At 40.5% G+C, this 25,230-nt stretch overlaps 1 protein-coding gene across 2 annotated transcripts in view; it reads right to left on the bottom strand.

Annotated features, from left to right (window-relative positions):
• Positions 1-25,230, bottom strand: part of FMN1 (formin 1) — a 378,961-nt gene that overhangs the window by 6,476 nt on the left and 347,255 nt on the right. For both annotated transcript variants that reach the window (XM_023230251.1, XM_023230252.1), the window contains 2 exons: positions 19,797-19,848; positions 14,024-14,173 (listed from right to left, as the gene is read on the bottom strand). In XM_023230251.1, coding sequence (XP_023086019.1) covers positions 14,024-14,173; positions 19,797-19,848 — 202 coding nt within the window. The remainder of the gene's footprint in view (positions 1-14,023; positions 14,174-19,796; positions 19,849-25,230) is intronic.

Genomic DNA, 25,230 nt, shown 5'->3' with positions numbered 1-25,230 from the left:
GGACAATAAATTAATTCTGCTGTTGCAGTGTGAAAGTAGCCATCAGACAAATACATCAACAACCAGGCAATGCCGTGTTCTAACAGATTTTATTGACAAATACTGGTAGTGGGCCAGATCTGGCTGCAGTTTGCCAATTCCTGGACTATATGATAGGATCCAAAATCATAAGATTTTGGATCTCCCCATTATAAACCTAGTTTACTTGTCTATCTTACCTCTTCAGACTCAGATCTGTTGTATTCATAGTATGCTGGTTTAATTAGCTGAGTATCTTTGGATAAGTCACGTAATCCCCTGAACCTCAATTTCCTCATCTCTTAAAAGTGTGAATAATACCACACCTAATAACACTGTTGCTATAAAAATTAAAGCAAGTACTGTATGTGGTTACTGATCCAGCGTCTTTTCCTTCACCTCACTCCACGTGTTCCACGACCCACCCAAACGCCTTACATTCTTTGCACATGGCTTTTTCTCACCTTTGCATCTCGCTTTTACTGTTCCCTCAGTGACTGACTGAGTCATTTCCATGCATTCAAATCCTTCTCATTCTTCTGTTTACAGCTTAAGTGTCAAAGTCACGAAAGCTTCCTTCATCTCTCTTCGCCAGAAGTAATTGCTCTTAAGTGACAAAGCACTTTGTGCCTCTCTTAAGGTACTTAAGGCATTTCATCTTAGAACTGAGTAGGTGTCTTATTTTTCTTAAACCATTGGAAACTTGAGGACAATGAGCAGGACTTATCCATATTTGGGACCTCTCCTTGTTCCTTTACCCAGCACTGTACCATGCACAAGTCAGTTCTTAGTAAGCATCTATGTGACAAATGACGTGCATTGATAACTTTGGTTTTTCTGCCTTAATTTAAATGTTTAGTAAATACTCAAGAGTTATAAAATGATTGTTTTTTGCATTTATCCTTGGGAAAAAACTATAAAAACATTTAGAAGTATAGTTCCAGTTACCGATTAGCTGACTGAGTCTTAAATAAGGAAAAAGAAAAGATGCTCAAGGCCACCCAAATGTGCTAAATCTTTACACATGTCATCTTATGTATAGATTGCAAGATACTGAAAAGTATCCACATTACTTTGCCCAAAGGAGACTAGGACTCAGTGAGGTTGTGTAACTTTGTCCCAAGTCTGGAATTTATTTCTCCCACTTAGGAGGTAAGGGCTTTTTGCATTTAATCAAAGAAAATTTGCTGGTTAGACAGTTTCCAGCGGCATACATGCTCAACCTCCTCATCATTTGTGGATTTGTTTTTGTTTCTGGCCTAGGTGTCGGCTTTAATGTCCATCAGTAGGTGAATGGACAAAGAAAATGTGGATCACCTACACCATGAAATACTATGCAGTCATAAAAAGAATGAAATCATGTCCATGGCAGTGACATAGATGGAGCTGCAGACCATTATCCTAAGTGAAATAACTCAGAAAGAGAAAATCAAAGACTGCATGGTCTCACTTATAAGTGGGAGCTAAACAGTGGTTACACATGGACGTATAGAGGGAAATAACAGACACTGGGGATTATTAGAAAGGAGGGAGAGTGGGAAGACGGTGAGGATCAACAAATAACCTTTTGGGTACAAGGTTCACTCTTTGGGTGATGGATACACTAGAAGCCCAAACCTTGCCACTATGAAATATATCCGTGTAACAAACCTGTACAAATCCATGTACCTCCTGTATTGATAAAAATAAAAAAATAAATAAATGTTATATGGCAATCCTTACAAAATAATTTGGATATATAGGAAAAAAAGATACAAACATGTCAGAGAAAGAACACACATATTCTCAATTCATAAATGTCTCAGTAAAATTTTTGAAAACTTAATCTTTTCCTCCTTCTATCATGCCTATGCTCCCTAAGGAGTTACTGGGAGCCCCGGTAAATACCAAGTGCTGCCAACTACTGAGGAAAGACACAAGTATGAGACGGGAAAGTGAGTCATGTCCTCAGATGTTCTTGCCTAGTTTTGACTCTGTAGTTGACTGTAACCTGGTCAGACACGGTGGCTCACGCCTGTAATCCCAACACTTTGGGAAGCTGAGGTGGGCGGATCACGAGGTCAGGAGATTGAGACCATCCTGGCTAATGCAGTGAATCCCCGTCTCTACTAAAAATACAAAAAATTAGCTGGGTGTGGTGGCGGGCACCTGTAGTCCCAGCTACTTGGGAGGCTGAGGCAGGAGAATGGCGTGAACCCGGGAGGCGGAGCTTGCAGTGAGCTGAGATTATGCCACTGCACTCCAGCCTGGGTGACAGAGTGAGACTCCGTCTCAAAAAACTAAAAAAAAAAAAAAAAAAAAAAAAAAGAAAGAAAAAGAAGTTGACTGTAACCTTTGCTTTCACATTAGAACCACTACAAAATCATTTTTTTTTCTTCAACTCATCAGAGAGCAGGGGTTACAGGCAGCCAGGTGAACTATGTTCAAAAAGTAGCATGCCTTTCTTTTTAGAGATTTAGGCTCCCCACTGTTACAGCCTCATCTTTTGGGAGAGCCTATGGCCTACCGTGGGCTTTCTACAGGCTAGAGGCATATGTGCGCCAACAGGTAATGTGCCTTTAAGTCAGCATGCCACAGGGAATGTCCACATTCCCTAAGAAAAAGGATGAAAAAAACTGAAGGTCCAAGTGCTGCACCACTAAATGTAAAGAAGGAGTTCAGAATCTCTCTAATAACTGCAAGAGCTCTTCATTCTCATGACTGTTCAGAAATACATGGAGCAACATGATAAACAAAAGAACATGCATTTTTGCCACTAGCTCAGTCAATTCCGGCCTGTGATCCTTTGGAATGGTGAATAAGGTTTCTGTGGTACAGAAAAGGTACTGGCCCTCACTGAAGATCACACCTGTAAAATAAATGACTCACCAGTCTGACCACCCAACATAGCTTTGCCTTACCCATCATTACCAGGGACAGCTTCTATGAGCAAATGACGACACTCTTACGGTCTCCCTTCAGAAGAAAAAGTCAGAAAAGGGGTATAAAGAGCTTCAAGGATGAAATACAACAAGGAGTGAATATTCACTCCTTTGCCATGATCTCCTTGCAGCTTTGAACTAAGTCACATCAGGCCAAGATACAGGGAACAGCATATAGACTTCGGGGCATCGTGGAAATGGCTCTCTTGCCTCAGAAAGCTCAATATCACATGGTTTATGGCACTTTGAATAGAGAAGACTGAGGGCAACATTTGCATCTTTTCCTCATTAGGCTTACCTGAAGCACAGATGGTATTAACGCCGTAAGGGCTGTTTTAAATATGCTTTCAGAGGGATATGGCTAAGTCCAGCCATCCCTCCAACCACTGCCTGGTAGCCTGAACATCAGAAGTAAGGTTCTGTCCACTCTACGTAGTTTGTTCAGGTCTTTTGATACTCCTCGAGTCTACACAAGGTACGGACTCCAGTTCACAGAGTCAAATTGCTTCTCCAGGAGAAAAGGGACTAATGTCCAACTTTGGTTCTAAATAAGTGCGATCACAGAGACCTGACCAGGGCTGTGAGAACCACTCTCATTTCTATCCTTCTTGACAACATTCACTCATGAGGCGTTTCCGAATTCCTGACATAACTATCGCACATGGTTAATTGCTATAAAAGTCAATGAAATAAGTAAAGTCACTCTCTACTGTTAGTAAGAAAAGAAATTAAAAAAAAAAAAACCAAACTCATTAATTTCTCAATTTAAAGGGAAATTTTTTCCTTGCTGCAGCAGCTGATGAAAACATCATTGACTAGCCTATGTGGAATGTTTTCAAAGGGTAGAAAAATAAAACTAAGAGAAAAGAGCCATAAACAATAACCCCAAGTTCATGTATCCCAGGCAGGCCAACGGGGCCACATACTTAGACAGACACACTCTTCCATCTGACCTTTGGCTCTGACCACTCTGGCATTGCCTGTACCTCCCAGGTCAGTTTCACTAGCAGCCATGATAAAACAGACTAGCAGGAAAAGAAAGAATATGAGCACAAAGTAATCTTAGGCTTAGCTCCTAACACACCAGAATTTAGCCTTTAAAACATATTCCAGTTGGGCGTGGTGGCTCACACCTGTAATTCCAGTGCTTTGGGAGGCTGAGGCAGGAGGACTGCTTGAGGCTAGGAGTTCAAGGCCAGCCTGGGCAATATAGCAAGACCCCCAAAAATGTTTTTAAAAAAAATGAGTTGGGCATGATGATGTGTGCCTGTAGTCCTAACTAGTTAGGAGGCTGAGGCAGGAGGATCACTTGATCCCAGGAATTGGAGGTTACTACGATGACACCACTGCATTCTAGCCTGGGCAAAAGAGTGAGACCTTGTCTCTTAAAAAAACAAAACAAAACAAAATTCCATGACAAATTAGCATTTATCACTTCTATTTTGTCCAATTGTGTACTTTGTCAAATCTAAATCTGACAATTTTCCCTACTCTATTCCTAAGCTATTTTCCTATTTAAAAATAAAAAACTTCTCTTAGAGACTGCATTGCACCAGCTACACAGATCAGCCACTTCATAGTTTTGTTTGAGCTATCACTTGTAGTACCCAAACATACTTTGACTTCAAGTGATTAATTGCAGAACAAAGGCCTCTTCCATTTGCAGAGCTTCTCCCCCGGGCCACAGGGGAGTTGAAGTTGGGGAGCCCTGGACTGGCCCTGGAATGATCAGTTAAAGCCAATCACTCTGCACTAGTAGACATAACACCCAGAGCCGACCTAGCGATTTAGGTGCAGAGTGAAAGGTAACAGCATCGCATTCATTTCCTCATTTAGGGAGAGTAGTCTGGGAGACAATTTGAAAACTGAAATCAGCCCTGTGTCATAAATTTGCAAATTTCATTGAAATGCATTAGTCTTTGGAAGACATTTCCAATCCTGATAATGAAGACATGCATGTGCTAGCAGATGCCAACTCCCCCCCTTTTGGTTTTGAAACCTATACCACCTACGGAGTCTCACCAGAAACCAGCACTGACAGCCTGTTTGCACGAGTGACTGGAACAAAAGGGTGAGGAAACAGGGAAGGTTGTCTGGAGTAGGGAGCCTCTCTGGCGCCCCTCAAATCATCCTACCCAGGCAGCCCCCTGCTGCATCTCTGCCCAAGGCAGGAGCTGTCAGGAGTCCCACAGATAAGTAATTTAGAAATATTCTAGGCTGAATGAAGGAGACATACTTTAGGCTTCCATTGTTCTCTGCCAAGCTAGGGAAACAGAGTGTGGACAGATGCGCTCTAAGGTTTTGATTTGAGCTCCAAAGAGGTTTGCGGCTTGGCATAGCCATGAATCCAAAGGATCTCCACTTCCGTGTTTTTTTCTAAACAAATTGAAAGTCATACAGTCAAGAACAGACCTGGCGATTGTTTTACTCCATTAACTAATCTTTCTTGTTCTGAACATGTCTGTTTTCTTTAACAAAGCTATTAAGATTTTAGATTCTTGGGAAGAAGCAACTCATATGGGATAGGTTCAGAGACTTCTACCACAGAAACGCAAATAAATAGGATTTTTCATCTATCAGCAGCAGACAGCAAATCCTGCAACCAGTTTCAACATGGCAAACACACACACACACACACACACACACACACACAGTGATTATTTATTTGTTCCACAAATACTAACTCAGTATCTACTATATATAGGGAAAAACAAGGTGCTACAGAGAAAACAAAGTAGTACAAGACATTGTAATTATCTTCTAGGGGCTATGATTTATCCAAAAGAGAAAGTGTTTATAACCAAATAAATAAAAAACCAAATCATGAAATGCCAAAATTGAAGACATAGTAAACTCTCAAAATTCTGGAGGTAAGATAGCTCATACAGATTGGAGAACCGTTCATGAAGGACACAGTATGTGATCAGTAAATTTTTCCAGAATTGAGTTTCATAGTTTGTATATCACTTGAGACATAATAGATATTTTTAAATTATGCCTTTATGTAAATATTATAAAGTACAGTCACACACTGCATAATGACATTTCGGTCAAAGACAGACCTCATATATGATGGTGGTCCCATAAGGTTATAATGGAGGTCAAAAATTCCTATTGCCTAGTGAAGTCACAGTCACCATAATGTTGTGGCACAATTACCTTACTATAAAAATAAATTTAGTGTAGCCTAAATGTACAGTGTTTAGTTATAAACAGAAAAAAATAGGGTACAGTAATATTCTAGGCCTTCAGATTCACCCACCACTCACTCACTGACTCACCCAGAGCGATTTCCAAATCTGTGAGCTCCATTCATGGTTAAGTGCCCTACACAGGTGTACCATTTTCTATCTTTTATACTATATTTTTACTGTACCTTTTCTGTGTTCAGATACAAATACCATGGTGTTACAATTAGACTCAGTACAGTAACCTGCTGTACAGGTTTGTAGCCTAAGAACAATAGGTTATGCCATATAGCCTAGGTGTGAAGTAGGCTACACCATCTAGGTTTGTGTAAGTACACTCTATAATGTTTGCACAATGATGACATCACCTAACAATGCATTTCTCACAATGTATCCCACCAGTTAAGTGACACATGATTCTACGTGTTTAAATTAAGTGCTACAAATTTATATTATCGGAATGCGCAAATACACAAAAGACTGGAGTAGACCAAGCACTCAAAGAAGGAAGCACAGGAAAGAGGGCGGTTAGGCTGATCCCAGGAATAACACTGCGTGTGATTCCTCCAAAAGTGTGTTGAGTCACCCAAGTTCGCATCTTTATAATGTAAACCCCCAGGTCTATGTAGCCGAATTCATCTGCTCTGTCAATGCCCAGCTCATTTTCTACTTCAAATTGCAGGAAGTCAGGTTGGAAAACAACTGCAAGATCACCTGAGCTCAGGAGTTTCTAAACTTGGCTGAAGGTAAGAAATCACTAGGAAGGTGTCAATCTCTCATCTCCAAAGCTTACCTGGTACATGTAAACAAGAGGATGGTGAAGCCAAGGTATTTATTAAGGAAACTAAACACAAAATGTGTTCTTGCTCTGCCCTCTCTGTGGGGAGTTTCTAAAACCACAGATTTCTAGACTCTACACTCTGGTATTCTGATTCAGTAGCTCTGTTTACAGTTTTGCAATGACCTCCAGGTGACTTGGGAGATCTGCCAGGTTTGGGAGCTGCTGATCTCTAACACTACCCCACTGGCTTCTGAATCTCCTCTAAAACTCTCGGCTTAGGGTGGTCCTGATTACGGCTAAGTGTCTCCTCAAAGCTCCCTGTAGCTTCCACATTTCCTTTGGATCATTTCTTCCTCCAAACTCTTACACCAGCCAGGATCTTCAGTGCTCTTTCACTATCCAGCTGTGTGCTGGAGAATGCACCATACAAGACCCAGCAAACAACAGGCTTGTGTCCTCGAAGTGGAAAGATACACATCAACTGCTAAAATAACAAGCTGGAATGAGTTAAATGCTAAAGGACGGTAAGAAAAAAATGCCGTCAGAACTCATAGAAAAAGCTAATTCTTTTATTAAGAGAGATTTCAGAAAATTTCTACAGAACCTGGTTTCTGGAGGCAGTCCTTGAAGGATGACTCTATTTTGCTCAGCAGGAAATAATGGGGGGCAATGTGGAATGAAGAAATTATCCAATGAGAACACAAGGAAAGAAAGTGTGGTGTGAGACAGTGAATGGTCACAGTAGGTGCAGGGAGGGATGAGGTTATAGGAAATGAGGCTGGAGAGTGAGTTTAGGGCAGGTTCTCAGAGGGCATGCTATAATTTGGGAGAGAGTATGAAGTTCTTGAAAGAACTCAACTTTAGCATAAAAAAAAAGACCTAGGTTCTTATCCTCATTCTGTTTATTAATGAAACTATGATATTGAAAATCCATTTACTCTCTCATGCTTAGCTGTGAAATAGCAATAAACCTTTTTAATTTTATTTTTCTTCCCAGGGCTGTTGTGAGAACTCAGTATGTTAACAAATTAAAGTACCAACCACGACTAATTATCTTTCATTTATTTCATGAGCAATGGAAAACCACAGAATATGTTTAAAGAGATAAACATGATCTAACTTCTGTTTTGGAAAGATAACTGGATGCAATATTCAGGGACATTTAAAGAGGAAACAGAAAACCTCTAGGCAGACAGAAGAGTGAGGAGGATGTTTCAATAATCCCAGTGAGACTACTGAGTTAGGGCAGAGACACCTCAAATACAGGGTCAAGAACAATCACCATGAAGGGGGCAAAACTGTAAAGAGTCAGAAATAGACTCTTTGGTCTCTGTTATGGCAGCCAAGACGTTATCCTTACTGAGACAGGAAGGAGTGTGTGGTATGAAAAAGGAAATAAGGAAATAAACGTAAATTATTCTTTTAAAAGAAGTTAGAAGGAAAAAGAAGAGATGGGATGATTCTTTCAGAGAAGAGAGGTCCAAGACATGTGTATAGTGTTTTTAAACCAATGATCCTGTAATTCTTACAGCTTTTTAGTTTATCCTCTCTCCTTATTCATGGCATATTTTCAATTTTGCAGACATAGTTTTAAATTTATTGCTTGGGGAATAAGCAGGTTTTATTCTTTGTGATTTTTCTTTTTCAAGACAGGGTCTCACTCTGTTGCCCAGGCTGGAGTGCAGTGGCACGATCTTGGCTCACTGCAACCTTCGCTTCGCAGGCTCAAGAGATTCTCCTGCCTCAGCCTTTTGAGTAGCTGGGATTACAGGTGTGTGCCACCACGCCCAGCCAATTTTTGTATTTTTGGTAGAGACGAGGTTTCACCATGTTGGCCAGGCTGATCTTGAACTCCTGACCTGGGGTGATCCACCCACCTCAGCCTTCAAAAGTGCTGGGATTACAGGCATGAGCTACTGTGCCTGGCTATTCTTTGTGATTATGATAATTCTGTTTATCTGTTAGGTCTTGGGGCATTTACTGTTTGTGTATTTGCACAGAACCATTTTAAAATGTGATTTAGGAAAATTCAAAGTTTTGCCAATTAATTAGAGGGTGATTGTATTATTAAGGGATTTAAAAAAATAAGCAGCTCTTTAGTGGTTAAATGAATACAAGCCATTTAACTACATAACACAGGGCAAGGAAAAGAAAGTTAACATGTTACAAGTTACTGAAATTATCATGTATGTATGTCAGTAGTAAAGCAGGATTCAATAAATAAAAATTTTATTTATGTAGCTTTTTCTAGGAATAAGTTTATTATGTAAAGAGAAGAATTCCCATAGTGTCTACACTGCAGTCAGTGGTTTGTGGATTGAGTGACAGCGTCTGCAAGTCCCCAGCTCTTGGTCCTGAAGTGACCTGAGCAGTAGGGAGCTCTGAGAACAGCTTTCAGGATAGCCTCACAACAGCTTTGAACTATCTTCTGTCAAGGGTACAGCAGTTCCATAATCACCCATAATAACAGCAAGTAACATATTTAAAACAAAAACCCTATTGGTATGTGGCTGAGTAATTTAAAAAACAGCCCCCACACCCAAAAGAAAAAACAAAGTAACTATCCATTCCCCTATGGTGTAAAGTATAGCTATGTGTATAGTGAAATTTCTTATTTTCATTTCACATAAAATTCACCAAACTTCTAATTCACTCATTACTTACCCATTATGGGGTTTTTAAATGGCACTTTGAAAGTTTGCTTTGGCTCAGGGTGAATTATGTGCCCAGACTTTATTCCTGAAGTCATGACTCCCCTAGGCCTTCTGTACCTTTTGCAAATTCACAGCTCATTTTGTGGGAGGCAGTGGTTTGTGTGCATGCGTGGGCATAGGTGGGGGCAGTCTTAGGATATCCTAAATGGTGGAATGTTTTGTAAGCAAGGGTCCTATCACACAGAATAATTAAGGAGCCAAAAAAAAAAAAAAAAAAAAAGAGTAAAGAGCCAATAAAGGTATCAGCAAAATTAGGTTACCTCTTTGCAGTTATGCATATACTTGGATAATCTATTGACTTAACAGGTGGAAGAAATGCATGTACCAAAAATTCATTGAATGTTTGGATATCAGGAGGTACAAATACAAAAGTGTGTGAAAAGGTAAAAGTGAGGCAAAGCTGCTTCTGAGGATAAAATAAACCTGGGATTATGATACATCATAAATGCAATGTTGGATACAGATGAGCAGAGAAAAAAATATTTTGTGTCCACGCTCCATAAAAAAATGTGATCTTCAAGAACAACATTAGGACCAGGCGTGGTGGCTCATGCCTGTAATCCCAGCACTTTGGGAGGCCAAGGCAGGAGGATTGTTTGAGTCCAGAGCTCGAGACCAGCCTGGGCAACATAGCGAGACGCCATTTCTACAAAAATAAAAAATAAAATTAGCTAGGTATGGTGATGCACATCTGTAGTCCCAGCTACTCAGTAGGCTAAGGCAGGAGGATCGCTTGAGCCCAGGAGGTCAAGGCTGCAGTAAGCTGTAATTGCGTCATGGCACTCTAGCCTGAGTAACTCAAAAGAAAACAAAACAAAGGCCAACATTAGTATTTTATGAGAAGAACTGGGGGTTCAGGTGAGGCAAGGCAGCTACAGACATTTACCAATTTCAAGAGGGCAGTGAAGATTCTTCCTGGCACCTAATCTCTCTCCCAACTCACCTGCAAGTCGTTGCTTGAAATATCCTCCAACAGAACCCCTATAGCTCAAGAGCAAAGGTGAGGGGCATTGTGGCAGAAGCGAAACACCCAGTTCCTCAGAAAATTACAACAGTAGTTTCTAGATTCATAGAGATTTTGAGCTAGAAGAGCTCACAGTCACCATTTCATTCCTGCTTCATCCTAATATATATATTTTACAGATGTGACAACTGGGTTCCCAGTGATTAAGTGACTGGCCCAAGATCACACAGCCAATTAATGGGGGTGGGGGTGGGGGGATGAAGGGTAAAAACGCCTATTTTCAGCTCTGTGTCTCCAGGTCTTTTTTACACTGCTCAGCCCCGCATGTATTCAGAAGGGATAAGAGAAGGGACCCGGGATGCTTCACTGAAAGCTGAGTCCTGATACCAGGGGCAGCACAATGACTGAGTGGGTCACAGACTGCACGTCTAGGAAGTGGTGCTTTCAGATTTGTGCCTGGGCTCAGAAGTTTGCTGTTTCGCTTAAGACTGGCTTCAATGCCAAGGAAAATTGAAAGCCATTCATATACCACGACACAGTAGATTGCTCTTCCAAAGATATAATCTCCAGGTAAACCATATTCCCTAGTGAAGCACTGTTTCCTCTACTGAACCACAGAGTTGTGCTCTGACACCAGTTTTAATAAGGTTATTGTTCACTCACGAGGCACAAGAACTTAGCACATTTTTATGTGGTCATTTGTACGTTTAGAGATTATTCTGGATTTTATGAGGGGAAGTTGTTATCTTGTTATGAAGATGCATTCATCTCAATTTTGCATCAAACTAATGTGTACTCATGAAAACTATCCTAAATAGGAAAAGTAAATATTCTCCACCACCTCAAATTAACCTTCAGTGACCTGGGTAGTTTTCAACACTTTCATTTCATTTGGAAGTAGAATTTAAACAAAACACTATTTTCCATGAAACCTATCCCTCTGAAAATGCTACTACTGATTCTTAATTTTTCCAATGATTTTGAGCACTTAGTTGGCCTTCAAATATATTTAAAAATTAAGTGAGTTGAAGTTTTCTGATGAGATCCCATGCTAGTTCTTTTCTTTATAATTACACATTATCAGGTTTTTATTTTGGCTACGAATTTTATTTTCTAGGATGCCCTTGTTAATGATGTTATGTTGCCTCCTGATGCTTAGGGCTGTTGGGATATATTGGGTTTCCGGGAAAAGTATAATTGAAACTACAATATCAAATATCATTAAATAGATGTCAAAACAAAGCAATTATAGTGTTTCTCATTTAATTATAATAGAAAAATTCCGGTTAATTTGCTTATTTTACCATAATGAATGTGTGATTCTAACAGGCAAGAAGCTAAAATCTTTAGCAGACAGAGAACACTCACAAAGTTCTCACTTCAGGATTTTAAGAAAACCCTGGATATTAATCAGTTTGTTTAAATGGTTGAGCAGTAATACACATAATGTGCTAGTATTTCTTAACAAACAGATTTTCCTAACCATGCTGCTGCCTCCAGAAATATTTTATTAGTCATCATCAACGTTCAGAGACGTTGTTTTAGGGTAGAAACCTTGGTGATCCATCCTTACAGAGCATGGCTGGAAGGAAGGGTCTCCTGAAACTGCGAAATGAGAAGAACCGAAAAGGGTCTTGTGAGGTCATGACCCTGTAAAGGGGTTGGTTTACAGAGTGTGAAGCAGGCAATTCAACAGCTGCACCCAGGAAGCAATGCCACAAATGCCCGTGGCTGGGAATCAGAGATACTGTCATTTTGAAGGACTTCTGGATACCACCTCTATGACAGGGTCACAATTTCTTTGCTCTAACTTCTATGATAGAGAACACTTTTTAATTTGGAATACAGTTCAGTATTTCGACAGAAGATCATTAACGTATAAAGCAATTTATTGCCTTCTCTGTTAGTCTTTCGTTTTAGACCATTTTTAGGGCCCCAAGGACAAATATACTAAGGACTGTGCTCAAAATCTGAGGTGCAAATTCTTAAGCAAAGGTTGTCCATTCCAGGCCCACTGCTGGATGTCCCAGCCTTAAGGTGTGTGGACCTGGAGGGCAGACTGGCCAGCTCCTATGCTACTGTAAGAATAGCATTTTTGTAAGAGAACTGATTCCAGAGAAACTTATTTTAGCTTACTTTAAAAGGCTAAAGAAGTGATTGCAGGGCAAGAGCTAAGAGTTTGGTGCCAAGATTTTTAGGATTTTTTTCATGTTATTATCAAAGACCTATTTTCCCAACAATGGTACTTTTCTCTGCTTCAGTTTTATCTACATAATGGATAGATTCAGTTTAATTCCCACGTTCCCAAAGAAGTAATGATGGGAAGATGTGTTGATAAACGTTTTTAAAGCTAACTTCCCTGGAAAGAAAGAAGGCCTTTTTCTTTTTTAGCTCCCTGAGAAAATACTCGGAGACTAATACGAGGTCAAAAATCTCACAATTTTGATCCTCTTACTAGTGTTTTAAGGTGAAATATATTAGAGTAGGTTGTGATGTGTCTATAAATATATTATGTATATATCTTTGATTACCAAGTGAAGAACAAAAATAATGAATTATGGAATGTCAAGCCTCAAAGGTTAGTAAAATGCAGATGCTGTAATTAAATATATCATTTTCCTAATGCTGAGGAATTTTTTGTCTCCCTCCACTCTGTTCTGAATGCCATTCTTATACATCTGTTCCACAGGAGTAGCAGTAAGACTTGTTTGAAGTTTAAATCCATGACACCCCTTCCAGAACAGTGGCAACCCAATCACAAAAATGATCAGGCAGAAATGCTTTTTTCCGATAAATAGGGGCAAATTCAGTCTCTCTAAGGAAAACGAACACACACACACACACACACACACCTCGTCTATATTCAGAGTTGAGGTTTTTCTTCTACCCCCAGCTAATAAAATCGGGGGCTGCAATGAGGCCGAGCGGCACGCAGTTTGATGTCCGCAGCAGGATACAGGGAGTCAGAAGTGGCGCTGTAAATCCAATGTGGGGCTTCCACGCTGTGTGAAGTGTGGCCTGAGTCACAGAGATTTTCCTTTGATGCAAGTTCAGTATATTAATGGGAAAAGCATTCACTTTTATTTGTCTATACTGTCTGCGACAGCAAGGCTGCCTCATTTAGCCCGGGCCAACGTGAAAATACACAGAGAAGCAATCTGTTGCAAATTAGCACAACCCTCCTTTCATTTACTAGCTAGTAATTGGAAGGGGTTAAGAAAGTGTAACTTATCAGATCATGTGAACGTACCTGCCCGTGTGGACAGCAAGCTTTCCCCGAATTTCCCTACGATCCCTGAGGCAAAAGTCCTTTCCCGATGACCACTTGATCGGAAAGAAAACATTGACACGTGTGATACAGACACACTTTGATAGGTTTAAGAGTGCAGTTTCCGAGGCTCCTGAAGGAGGCATTCAAATCTTTATTTGAACCTTACCTTTCTTTAGATATGTTTTTACTCTCCCGTTTCCAAATTGTCTTGAAGTCACTGCAGAACTCGTACCACACCATAAACACGTAGCTGGGTGTGATCTCCTTCTCACCAGACTTTGGCTTCATCCCAAAATATCCTACTGTTGTTTCAAAACTGCAACAGGTAGGGGGGAAAATGGAATGAGGTAGAGGGTGAGAAATTCTCAACACTAAAACCCATTAGGAGGGGGATGCTGGGGGCAGTTTCCCATGTGTTTAATGCTCTAACACAGAAGCTAAGGGCTCATAGTTACTGAAGTTTATTGTAAGCCTCAGAAAATCTACTTGCTCAAACTGATGTGCCAAAAAACAGAACTTGATCGGGATGCTCCTGGGCACATCTTATCTGTATAAAATCAGCATGTATAATTTCTGGGGTTGCGTAGGTAAAGTATCTTTTTTTTTTTTTTTTTTTTTTTTTTGAGACAGAGTCTCGCTCTGTCACCCAGACTGGAGTGCAGTGGCCAGATCTCAGCTCACTGCAACCTCTGCCTCCCGGGTTCAGGCCATTCTTCTGCCTCAGCCTTCCGAGTAGCTGGGACTACAGGCGCCCGCCACCGCGCCCGGCTAGTTTTTTGTAATTTTTAGTAGAGATGGGGTTTCACCGTGTTAGCCAGGATGGTCTTGATCTCCTGACCTCGTGATCCGCCCGTCTCGGCCTCCCAAAGTGCTGGGATTACAGGCTTGAGCCACCGCGCCCGGCCGCGTAGGTAAAGTATCTTGAGTTAGTTCTTCATCTCAGATCCCCGTCTCTCCCCTGCTCTTCATTTTATGTTTAGTGATTACATGCAAGGCTGATGACACGCTGACTGCAGCATTAGCAGCAGTCGGTTCGAGAGCTCATTGGGAATAATTAATCTGTCAAATGCTTCACAGAAAAGCAAGAAAATCCATTCTATCCTTATTCTGGTGTATACTGGCTTTGTAACCTTGGGCCAATCACTCAGCATCTTTGACTCTCAATTTTCTCAAGGGTAAAATAAGAGATGTAGATGATATGATCTTTAGGAGGGCTACCTTTTAAAACTTAATACGACACAAGAATACAAAATAGATACAGTTGTAGGCATAGCAAGTTTTGGATGAAAAACCATTTCTGATCTTGCAAAATGATCTCCAATCTGGTCAGTAAAGAGTCTCATTTTTCCAGAGTGGATTCCCAGATATCAGTAAGACCTATCCCAGCGAGGCTCACTGCACACCAGACTACCTGGGCCTCCCAAGCAGCCCTTCTTGGAGGCACTAGCTTTGCGGCAATTTATAGCTTTGAACTCAATCTTTCCCCCTCACCCCCACCTACCCCAAGCCTCACAAGCTCATTTGCCATGAGCAAGAACACTTAAATAAATGACCCTCTTTTCTAGGGTGTTGGAAACTAATCAAAGCAGGAATGGCTGGCCAGGTTTATTACTCAATGCTCTATCATCTGTTCAGACACAGCAGGTTATTTTTTTTATTTTTTATTTTTTGTGGCCATCCTGAATACTGATTTTCTAATGGAACTCTATTCAATGGCGATTGTAAAACCCTGAAGCTCCGTTACTATTCTGGAGCATACTTTCATCTCGCTCTCGGTTATTGGGCAATATGTATCTCATAAGATTTTATCACATTTCACAGATGAACTGTTAATTGATTCCATGGCTACGATTAGGCGAGATCCAAGCTGGAGCTGCAGCTCTGAGTCCCATAAATTCTTTGTGCTTCTGTAAAGAATAAATCTGTTTTTAATGCAAATTAAAACTACTGGTCAGGGAATTTTGGCTCCCAGTTATTAAAAGACTGGAAGTGCATAAGTGGAGAAAGGCAATAACTGCAGTAATCTCTTACGGGACTCCATTATAATTCCAAACATACATAATGTCAAGAAAAACTGGTAAGGGAAGAAAGTGGCGACGTCCACTCTTGCCCCAGACATAACCGTGACTTCCATGGCAGTCCACATACTGGTAAACCAAATGTACACTCTATAGCATGTACCTTTTTTAAATTCAAATGAAAATTGTTTTGACTACAGCACAGGAATACATAAGTAGAGTTATATAACCTATAGGAACAGGCCATGCATTTCCTATACAGTCACAGGACTTTAGAATGGGAAGGAAGTTACAGGATGACTTGCCCAAATTCTCATTTTATAGATGACAAAACAGAGACCTGGGAAGATTGTGTGGCATTATTCACGGGTAGGGCTGGGCCTAGAATTCAGGTCCCCTGATTTTCTGTGAAATGCTGTGTCTGCTTCATCTTTCTGTTGCTCATGCTCAATCACACAGGCATTTAAGAGACAAAAGAGTCGTTCTCCCCGACCCTTTTCTACTTTAGACACAGCTGTCCTCTGTATCACATATAACATGCGTCATCCCAGGGAGGGCACGTGATTATTCTTTCTCTGTCTTAAGCTTACCTTCTATACAGATGCATATTTATTTGAGCATTCATGGGGAAGGGAGAGTCTTTCATTTCTAATATTTAGAGGAACAACTTATCTTTCCATTTTCCAGCAAAATACACTGAAGTCCAGTTATTGTGCTTCATGGAACACCTCACACCTCTGGCATTCCCTGGAGTCTAGATTGCGAGATTAACATATTGCAAATCCTGGTGCCGTTTCAGAGAGTGGCAAGAGTAATCTGGTGGTTGTTGCATGGCCTGGGAAAAACACATCAGCCTCCTGTGGGCCTGGATTTTCTCACCTCGAAACCGGAGCTAACCACTGCCCTCCCTGTCTCTCCCCCTGAGGATTGGTGAGGTGCTGCTTGCTTACTCTCCCTTAAAGGGTGGGAAACACTACAAGAAATACTAAATTTCAGCCTTTTTTTCCCCTATGTGTTTTGGAAACGAAGACAGCAAGCGAACCTCTTCAGAAGAACCAAAGTAAACAGAGTCCCAGAGGGTGGCCTGGCTTTGGCACTCAGCAGCTTTGACAAAGATAAAGTCACTTCAAGAATGTGCCTTATTTGGCCTGGCGCGGTGGCTCACGCCTGTAATCCTAGCACTTTGGGAGGCCAAGGCGGGCGGATTATGAGGTCAGGAGATCAAGACCATCTTGGCTAACACGTTGAAACTCCGTCTCTACTAAAAACAAAAAAACAAAAAAAAAAAACAAAAAAATTAGCCTGGCGTGGTGTCAGGCGCCTGTAGTCCCAGCTACTCGGGAGGCTGAGGCAGGAGAATGGCATGAACCCGGGAGGCGGAGCTTGCAGTGAGCTGAGATCCGGCCACTGCACTCCAGCCTGGGCGACAGAGCCAGACTCCGTCTCAAAAAAAAAAAAAACAAAAAACAAAGTGTGCCTTATTTGATTTCATTGTTATTCCACTGTTTAAGAAAAACCTAAAAGCTAGAATATGAACTTGTGATGATCTCATAAGGCCTAGATTGTTGTCTTTCCTAGACAAAACTCCCTTCATTTTAAATTCAGTTTTGATTCACAGAGGCTGACCACTGAAAATCTTTTGCAATTTGGACAAGAGAATTGCTGATATTTAACAACCAGAAGAATTTTCTCTAATATATAGGAAACAAAGGTCAATCACGCACTTTGAAATTTCTGTTTGTCAGCAGATAGCTCTAAAACGGCTCTCAGCTTTTGAAAGATTGATTTCTAATCCTATGTTTGGTTTTATATAACTTTTTTATTTCACTGCAAACTAGTCCCTGACCCCTTTCCTGTCTGCTATAATTCCCTGTCTGATTTGTATCTTTTTAATTCGGCCAAACATTTTTAAAGTACAGACAATGACTACATCAAAGAACCCAGAGCAAAGTGAACTGTTTTACTTCTACAGTCCTGAGATCCAAAGCGGAACACATCCACTTATTGTCTTGTATGCATGCCTTCAGAAGCTGCTTAGGAAAAGCAAATATGCCTTAGCCTCAGAGTAAACTGTTTCTCTTGAGAATAAAACATAAGAGTTCACTAATCTCACACAAATATTGCAACACTGACCACGACCTCCTTAAAGAGTGTAACCAAACAACTGTGGTTTCTACATTAAAGATGGGATCTAACATATTTCATGTATGACATGAAAGCTAGACTACCTTCACCACAAAGCCACGGAAAACGCTGACAACCAGAATTTATGACTCCCCTCCGCAGAGCTAACGCACGGCAGCAGCTTCGGCCCCTCTACGGTGGGCCCCCTTTTCCTTCAGCAAGAATCTTGAAAAAGTATTAGAAATTTGACATCCGCCCCAGAAGCTGAATTTCTGTTTGGCCCGACACCATGTGCCCTTGTTGATAATCTCTTCTCTATGTGCTGCACGTTTCCATAACACAGACGTGCTAGCTTTATGCACTGGGGAAGGGAAGCTTAATACAGGAACAAGGTCAATAGAGAGACACAAACTCCTAAAAACATAACCATGGAATTATCTCAGTTTTGAATGATTATTATGACAGGATGAAAAGCACGATTGGAGAATATGTCTGCGCTTAGCAAAGTGCAAGACTTGCCTTCACCTCGCTTTCACCAGCATTTTAATCTTATTGGTAATTACAGTGGGAAGCAGGGCAAGATGCTGGCACCTCTGAAAACAGGGCAGATGATACTTTCTATGGGATTTCAGAAGTCTTGGAAATTGTGGTCAAACAGGGGGAAAATGGCGAATTTCTACTATCTGTTTATTTGCATTTAAATTCCTAACTGGGCGACTGTTCCTCTCACACATTTGTAAAGCTCATTTGTCCTTATATGCTGTCTCCTACCCCTACCTCTCATCTAATTTACCAGTTCTTTTAGAATTGGTACCAGCAAAATATATCTCAAATTTCAGCCCTACATATGAGAACACCTCTGTCTACTGCCACTCATTCTTCTACGAGGGAGGGAGAGCCAGTTGACTAACCTGGTCAATTAACAAAAAGGAAAAAGCCCTAAGGGGTGAGAACTGATGATTAGGAGTGAATGGTTCCCCTCTGGTGTCTATTGAGAGAGAGACACAGAGCAAGGAAAGATGCCTGAAGTGGGTGACATGAGGCTGAACAGAAGACCTCTGAGGTCTTCCCCAACTTCTGGGGGGAAATGCCCATATGCTGTATGGGCATATGGTCAGCCCCTTCTCCCCACCTGAACATATGGACAGCCCCTTCTCCCTACCTGTCCCTTGTTTATAATATCCTTCTTTAGAAGCTGAGGAAAGACATAATAAGTCTCTTAGGTGTCTACAATAATTAGTTTGATCTGGCTGTAATGCTAGGAAGGGTCAAACTGTCCCTGACTTCCATGAAGCAGCAGTTCAGGAGCAGAGCAATGCAGGAGAGGCAAACAGGCAGAATAGTGTCATGCCATGCATGTGAGGCAGGTGAGTCACTTCTGGATGATCCCTGCTTCCTGAGGAAAAATATTCCTAAGTCCTGCTACAGTGCTTTCACTCCAGCTTCCAAGTGAAGTTTATTGCTTATGGATGCATAGCCTTAACACATGGGACCGAAAGTATGGCTAGTCAAACATTATGCTACAGGAAAGAAGCCAGTCACACAGGACAAATACTAGATGACCCCAACTGCATGAGGTAGCTAAAGTAGTGAAAGTCACAGAGACAGAAAGTAGAATGGTGGTTGCCTGGGGACAGGGGAATGGGAAATTCGTGTTCAAAGGGTGCAAAGTTTCAGTTGGGGAAGTGAAAATGTTTTGGAGATAGAACTGCATAGTAAAATGAATGCACTTCATAATATTAACACAAAAGAATGGCTAGTCAAAGAAAGAAATGGGGCCAGATTAGAGCTGCTTACCTTTTCTGTGCATTCTCTAAGTGACTTTCTTCCATCTTATGCTCTTTTCTGGCTGTAAAAGAGAAATCATGATTAAAAATGTTTTCTTCTGTCGTCTCCTTTGTGTAATCTTACAGCTTCAATTACACCCATTCATTACCACAGCAGGTCTGAATTCAGGGATGGGTAGCCTCTAGCACACGTCCTGGCAATAGCACTCAATTTGCTTTATCTGCCACCACTGCTTTTTTTTTTTTTTTTTTTTTTAATTATACTTTAAGTTCCAGGGTACATGTCCACAATGTGCAGGTTTGTTACACAGGTATACATGTGCCACGATGGTTTGCTGCACCCATCAACTTGTCATTTACGTTAGGTATTTCTCCTAATATTATCCCTCCCTCAAACCCCCACCCCCAACAGGCCCTGGTGTGTGATATTTCCCGCCCTGTGTCCATCTGTTCTCATAGTTCAACTCCCACCTATGAGTGAGAACATGTGGTGTCTGGTTTTCTGTCCTGTGATAGTTTGCTGAGGATGGTTTCTGGCTTCATCTATGTCCCTGCAAAGGACATGAACTCATCCTTTTTTATGGCTGCATAGTATTCCATGGCGTATATGTGCCACATTTTCTTAACCCAGTCTATCACTGACGGACATTTGGGATGGTTCCAAGTCTCTGCTATTGTGAACAGTGCCACAATAAACATACATGTGCATATATCTTTACAGTAGCATGATTTATAATCCTTTGGGTATATACCCAGTAATGGGATGGCTGGGTCAAATGGTTTTGTAGTTCTAGATCCTTGAGTAATCGCCACACTGTCTTCCACAGTGGTTGAACTCATTTACACTCCCAACAGTGTAAAAGTGTTCGTGTTTCTCCACACCCTCTCCAGCATCTGTTGTTTCCTGACTTGTTAATGATTGCCATTCTAACTGGTGTGAGATGGTATCCCACTGTGGTTTTGATTTGCACTTCTCTGATGACCAGTGATGATGAGCATTTTTTCATGTGTCTGTTGGCTGCATAAATGTCTTCTTCTGACAAGTGTCTGTTCATACCCTTTGCCTACTTTTCGATGGAATTGTTTTTTTTTTTTTTTTTTTTGTAAATTTGTGTAAGTTATTTGTAGATTCTGGATATTAGCCCTTTGTCAGATGGGTAGATTGCAAAAATGTTCTCCCATTCTGTAGGTTGCCTGTTCACTCTGATGATAGTTTCTTTTGCTGTGCAGAAGCTCTTCAGTTTAATTAGATCCCATTTGTCTGTTTTGGCTTTTGTTGCTATTGCTTTTGGTGTTTTAGTCATGAAGTCTTGATAACAGACATAGCTAACAGAGGCCAAATAATTTGCTTTCTCTGGGACACTTTTGAGAGTGATATTAATAATTACACCTGGACAAAGACATGAATTAGGGCAATCTGGGTAGATCAGGACATGTGCTCACTCTTGCACATCTCATCATGTTCCCCCTTAACGTTCCCACAAAAAACAAAACCAACACGGGAACATAATAAACCCAGTAGCATTTGCAACAGTTTAGTTCTGCTCAGAGTCATGGGAATCTTGCACACACTGCCTCCACACCCACAGGCCCTTTTGGCAGTCTAGGGAAGTCCGTGGACTCTTGTCAGAATAATGTTTTCATAAGGTTACTAAGAAAATCAATGATACTGAGATACAATTCTGAATCCACAGGTCAAGAACCTATGTTCTTTCTATAGGATTATCAAGAGGTTTCATTTTGGGGTGGTTCTTTTATATATCCTTCTCTACAATCAGAAGATACATTATTGTATATGAAAATATCACCCTCACACTTTAAAAATACCAGAAAAATAGGAAAGTCGAGACATAACCTACACAAGCCTTCAGATTCCTTTAATTTAGGGCTACAATGATTTAAAATGAATGAAAAAAAATGAATCTCTTGTTTAGGATCTACGCTGTGCTACTTCAGAAAGGTAATAAGGGATTTTGAAACACCACCATTTTATTAAACCTGGCCCTACCATTTACTACCTGTGTGACTCTGGGCAAGTTAGTTAAGACCAAATGCTTAGTTATTGCCTCATCTGTCCCATGAGAATAGCCATAGTGACCATTATCATACAGCTGCTGTAAAGATTTAATGAGATAATACATGTAAAAAGAGGTATTATTAAGAGCCAACGCACACTGCTGAAACTCTGAGGGTTTAGGGAAAAGAGCCTTCAGGAAAATGAGAAGAAATTAGTCATCTAAATTTTTCCTAATTTTGCTCATGTACAGATAAAAAAGGCATCTACCCTTGTGGTGTGACCCGGAGGCTCTAACAGCCTAAAATATTTCTCCTACTTGAATGTATAAAATTTCAAACCAGGCCATTACACATTTTAAGTCTTTGAGATGCTCCAAGCAAAACACAAATACATTACCCGGAAGAACTGTGTTTAAAGACTGGAGTCACAAACTCAAATTCTAATACCATCAACAAACAAGATAAGTGTGGGCCAAGTATAAGAATCCCAGTGTTCTAATATTCTAGTTCTAGTTTTTCAACACAGGAACTGATAGCCTTAAAGTGGGAGAGACAGTAGGGAATTGCAGGGAAGTGGGAAGGCTGTACTCCATTTATGAGAGGACAAGCACTTGGTCTTGTTACCAGATTTAGTTTTTTAGACTAGAAGCTAGAAAGGGATTTTTAAATGAATGTTCCCAACTTAAAAAAGAATTCAAACATAATATGACAAAGAGAACAGTCTTGCTGGCCACATGTGGCTCTGCAACCTCTGCTTTCAGCCTCTAGTAGCTGCTGACGTAATAACATAGAAGGGTTTATTCCTTCCTTCCATGCGCTAGACACTATCCCAGGTGTTTGGGATCCACCAGTGAAGTAAGCAAACAAAATTCCCTGTAGAACTTTTGTTCCTGTTGGGGAAGACAAATAATTAAACCTGAGCGAATAAGAATCAGTGTAAGTAATTTTTGATAAGTGGTAACAATAAAAACAAAAAACAAAACCAAAAAACCCATCTAGAGCATAGATGGAGGCCTATAGAAGTAGACTCTCCATGAGTTACCGAATTAGGCATGCCTGGGCAGCTATAGCATGTCCCACTGCGACTCGGTACACAAAGGGAAAGACAATATTGAAATTGAAGATGATAGGTCTTAGATGAAAACTATTCTTTGACTAGGAGTGGCTCAAATCTATGTGTAAAATTTACTTAGTCTTCTATTCTACAAAGCCACATAAATAGCGCGATTTACATGCTTCATTTTTCTTTTTTTGAGACAGCGTCTCACTTTGTCACCCAGGCTCAAGTGCAGAGGCATGATCATAGCTCACTGCTGCCTCAAACTCCTAGGCTCAAGCAATCCCTCCACCTCAGCCTCTCGAGTAGCTGGGACTATAGGCGTGCATTACTGTGCCTGGCTTACCTTATTTTTTAGAGATGAGGTCTTGCTCTTATATATATATTATATATAGCATATATTATATATTATGTATAGCATATATTATATACAGCAGATAATATATAGCATATAGTATATATAGCATATATTATATACAGCATATAGTATATATAGCATATATTATATACAGCATATAGTATTTTATATATATATATATATATGCGCTAGTCTCAAATTCCTTGGCTCAAGTGATCCTCCACCTTGGCCTCCCAAAGTGCTAGGATTACAGGTGCAAGCCACCATACCTGGCCTACTTTGGGATTTAAATTGTGACACTACTAATGTGAGGTGAAGCGGGGGTATGTATCTTAGGGGACAGATGGGTTTGGAGGAACTGTCAGACTCAGTATGGGGGAGGTAGGGAAATAAAAGGCATCCCTCAACTTGTTCTTCTCTCCTCTATTTACTGTCTTTCTAAAAACTTTTCTTCTTATTTTCCTCCTCTCTCTTATTTATAAGAAGCTCTCTTACTGTCCGCAATGAGTTAAATATAATTCTTTTCCAACTCGCAGGAATGAAATGTAACTGCTTACAATAGTGACTGATAGTCTCACAGTTTTCAATAAAAACAATAAGGAAAATAAGTCAGAGTATTAAAAATGAGAAGTTTTGCTTAACATAAATTCTGTCTCCTAAATGTCTTTACCAAGGTTACTTGCATGCTGTGATGATGGTGAATCTTGGAAATGCTTGGAGAAAGTTGAGAGGTAAGTTTGCCTGGTGACACGCTTATAACATGGTACAATTTTTATGTCACTGGCAGACTATGTGGTTTTTCTTAAATTTAAATTTTCTCCTTAAGTAACATTTTTCATAATTCTATGTCACAGAGAGAAAGTAACATGGCTTCCTCAAAAGGTGTTTTGTTAAAAGAGACATATATGTGGATTTTATTTAATACAGTCTCGACTGAATAAAGACTGCTGGCTTTTGTGTAAACCTTTAATGCCCTGAAATTTTGTTTTCTGGTTCATTTGCTGGTCATTGTTTTATTAGTTATCATGAAATTGCTCCACAAGAACAATTCTCAAGTTCATAGTTCCGTAGCCTACCAAGTGAAGCAGAAATGGCTCTTTCTATTCCACGGCTATGGGCCCAAGGAATGCAAATCAGAACTCACAATACCTAAACGCCAAGCTTTAAGCCTCGCTGTGTCATCTGAGTGTCATGAATCAATCACAGTGTCCTGTGTTTCAGCTTCCCGCTCTGTCAAATGGAGATGATGATACCTACCACCCACAGAGTTGCAGTCAGTCTTTTCAGTCAGGTCTTTGACAGTTCAACGTCATGCCATGGCTGCTGGGGGTTCAAGCTTCCAAAGGGTTGGTTGTTTTGCCAAAGTCAAATGAAGTGTAGCATAGAGCAAAGAGCTTGGGTTTTGCATCAGGCGGACATGGGTTGAATTTCTGCTCTGATACTTATGAACTGGGTGATCTTCAGAAAAATCACTTAACTCCACTGAGCCTTATCCATAAAATGGGAATAGTAAGATCTACCTTACAAAGTGCTTGTGACTATGAGATATACTGAACGTGTGAGGTTAATCTAGTGACTGACATATGGTGGGCATTCAAGAATGGCGGCCATTTATTGTTGATTGGCTACAAGCAAATGCTAGTAGTCACTGTTCTAGCTTTCTGACTTTGGAATGGTTATCACACAATTTCACACAACATGCTTTCTTTAGAATGTTCATAACTGCTTTCAGTAGACAAGAATTTTGGTTGTTACCATTTTATGCTCAAAACGTTAGTGTTTTTTTCATTTCACTCACTGAGCTGATGTCCTTAGCATGGCCTGTAAAAGGCTCTTCTACAAAAGGGTGGTTCCCTATGTCTGACCTAAAGTCATTTTATTTGCTGTCTCAGTTCATTTTGTTTTATTTCATCCTCAGGAGAAAAAGAGAAAAACTTATTTATAATTTAACAAATAACTGGGACTCATGGGGGTGGGTGTGAGGAGAGAGGTACTTATGATTATTCTCACCTG

This window comes from Piliocolobus tephrosceles, chromosome 6 (assembly GCF_002776525.5).
Source record: "Piliocolobus tephrosceles isolate RC106 chromosome 6, ASM277652v3, whole genome shotgun sequence".
Classification (NCBI taxonomy): domain Eukaryota; kingdom Metazoa; phylum Chordata; class Mammalia; order Primates; family Cercopithecidae; genus Piliocolobus; species Piliocolobus tephrosceles.
The sequence above is the reverse complement of the archived record's forward strand: the minus strand, read 5'-3'. Positions and strand labels throughout refer to the sequence as shown.